The 3,077-nt window shown below is 37.5% G+C and overlaps 1 protein-coding gene across 1 annotated transcript; it reads right to left on the bottom strand.

Moving 5' to 3' along the window:
* Nucleotides 1-1,479: 1,479 nt before the first annotated feature.
* On the bottom strand, nt 1,480-2,701 carry LOC131437477 (uncharacterized). Its single transcript, XM_058606850.1, has 4 exons — nt 2,597-2,701; nt 2,438-2,543; nt 2,165-2,378; nt 1,480-2,108 (listed from the first exon to the last, which is right to left on the bottom strand). Exons 1-4 carry the CDS (start codon nt 2,612-2,614, stop codon nt 1,766-1,768), a joined length of 681 nt encoding a protein of 226 aa, XP_058462833.1. The 5' UTR covers nt 2,615-2,701; the 3' UTR covers nt 1,480-1,765.
* Between the last annotated feature and the right edge of the window lie 376 nt (nt 2,702-3,077).

Genomic DNA, 3,077 nt, shown 5'->3' on the forward strand with positions numbered 1-3,077 from the left:
TAACTACGAAACAACTAAACGAATCGCCACCAAGTTTGACACATGTACCAAAGGTGGGAATCGATATTTTTTGAAAAGCACAGATACTTTCTACACTACTAAAAATAATCATGGAGGAGATCTGTAGTAAGCTCACTAACATAAAGGAAGTTAAATCAAAATAGATTATAAGGTTATTTTGAGGATGAGAGAGTGGAGTAAGTGCCCCGAACATGGAAAGTGAAAGGGAAAATGAATCGGGTTTCACGAAAAATTGGTACTTCTTTACGAGTACAGTATATTTCTAGCAACTAAGTGAGGTTCACAAAAATATTCACAAGAGGGAGGGGGAGTAAGTATCCTCAACATTGATCTGAATTGTTGAAATCATAGAATCAATGTGCATATTATTATGTAAATTAAGAAAACTGTCGACTCAAGATGATGAAAATAAGATTACAACAACATTTGTATTGGCTGAATCATTATTGTATAGGTTTTTCTACCCGATGAACGACCAAAATGGTTAAAGCCTTGGTAAAATAAATTATATAAAAACGTTATTCTATAGTACGAATGTAGTTATGATATTAAACAGCCTTTCGTTATAAAATAATCATTATCAGATGGAAAATTTTTAGCAATTCATGATGTCATAAAAATTTTTATAAAGAGGAGGGAGTAGCAAGTGATTATATCCATGGAAGCCAAAGGTATTGTAGATCGGTTGTGACGAGGAAGTACGGAAGTACGTTACAAGCACATATACATATGAAACTCGGATGTTACTAAAAAGGTATTTTAAATGTTTCTAACAAAAGGGTTCAAATATAAAACTGACCCAATTTTTCGAGAATACCATGGAAATTATGATTACTGTGAGATCTGAGATGGGATACTGATCATTCGCAATCTGAACATGAACGGAGTATTGTTCAATCGGATTTCCGTCTAAGTTATGTTTCACTACAATCAGAGTATTTACTAAACAGGATAACTTCGAGAATTTTTTTCGGCCTTGCCTTCACGAAACATTTCCGAGCAACTGGGGTAATTCAGCTAGTTATTAATAAAAGCAGCAAGAGCTGTGATTAATAATAGTTTAATGATAATAAAAACAGTAATAAAGGGACAATCACAAAGCATGTTCTGCAGTTGATTAGAAAACATTAGCCAATTTAGCTTGAATGTCATACACATAAAAAAACAGGAGCGCAGGCTATCGCTACGCCAATTCAACCACGTCAGACAAACGCTGCTCCTGCTATGTGTTTGGGACATGCACAATGCTGCACTCCTGTTACCTTTATAATTCTAATTCATGCTGAATAGCGTTTCATTTGGGTTTAAATGCAAATAGTACAGTGTAATCAACCAGCTGGAATTGAAGGAGCCTTTCGTCGCTAAAATCACTATTTGGACCACCCTACGTGCATCGAAAATATCACGTTCTACCAAAATATGAACAGGATTTTTTTATTTTTCATAACTGCCAGCGAGAAAATGTATGCCTAAAAATCGACAGAGGCTGGACTCGAACCCGTAATCTTCTCCTTAACGTGGAGTTGCTCCACCAACTAAGCTACTTTGAGATATGTGATAACACACTCCAAAACTCAACCCAATTGCGTTGCGAGAAACACGTGCATGATATTGTGCACACGCCGGTTGAAGTTCCTGTTCCTACGACTACCTGCTGCTGACCTCACATCGCAAATTTTCGCTTTGATAATTTTAAATTGAAATTTAACAAGAATTTGTCAACACTGTATGGTATAATGAACTATCATATAATGCTACCATACATACCAGTTTGATATTCCTGGTCATACGTTTCAGTAGTTTGCAGCGTGGATCCGGACGGGTTGTAGTTCGGCTGACTTGCCGCGAAAGGTGGAATATGATACTGTGTAGGTCTTGGAAGTTCCGGTTGTGGTGAATAAACTGGTGCCGTTACCGGCGTTGTCGGTGATACTCTTGGCGGTTTTACCACTTGTGGATGCACCGAAGAGCCTGCTTGTGACAATATTTCGTCCAGACGGAAGCAAGATTCGGGCAGATAGAGATCGTTCCAGGCAACGACCTTCTCGTCGTATTGTTTACTCTTCAAGGATCCATCAAGTTTGTTACTGCAATCATTTATGTACGATGACTAGTAAAACATCACTCAAAGCATAATACTTACAAGCTGTCAGTAATACGCGCTACAAAAATTTTTGTCGGACGATTTGGAAATATTATTCGATATCCCATTGCATCGGCCACGTAATAAACTAAATGCTTGCGATTTGTGGGATCCACATAGCCATAGCAGCCGTACGTTACATCATCGGGTCCTTTTACCTTATGCTGAAATTGGTTGCTTTCGTCATTTACTCTGTACCCATAGGTGAACTGACCTGTTGAATCGAAAACATTGAATCAAATAAAACTTTCATCCCATATGACATCTTCTTACCATCCCTTGCACTTTGCTGGTGATACATTTGAGCATTCGAATCCTTCACATTAACTTTAAAGGTATCCGTGTCAGCACTACACGCTACTAAAAGTAGCATAATTCCCTTTAAATAACAAAGTATTAGTAGAGTATATTAGATGAAAACAATTTTCTTACTAGGACAATAGTCGTCATTTTGATTTAGAAAATAAATTGTTACTGAAATAAACCTTCTCCAGGCGAGTACTGAATGGAAACTGGAACGACTTTACCCTGACGAGATAGTCAAGACTTGTGACCTACTGTCTTATGATGCTGATAACGAGCACTTGTTTACGTTTACAAATTTCCCGAATACATCAGAACAGGGAATTTCGGTTAATCACGAGAAAACTACCAAACAACCTGATAAAGGATGCCGATAATGAGCTTAGAAACATAATACAATGATGTTTTGCGGTTTTTACCTTTCTCATATAGAAAGGTTATGCAATTACTGTGCAAACCAACGTTTCAACCGAGCCTCGGAAGACCGAGTCATGTACCATTCGACTCAGATCGACGAGCTGAGCAAATGTCTGTGCATGTAAAAAAAAATTATGCACTCACTTTTCTCGTAGATAGCTGAACCGGTTTCCACAAACTTAGACTTAAATAA

Source organism: Malaya genurostris, chromosome 3 (genome assembly GCF_030247185.1).
Source record: "Malaya genurostris strain Urasoe2022 chromosome 3, Malgen_1.1, whole genome shotgun sequence".
Taxonomy (NCBI): domain Eukaryota; kingdom Metazoa; phylum Arthropoda; class Insecta; order Diptera; family Culicidae; genus Malaya; species Malaya genurostris.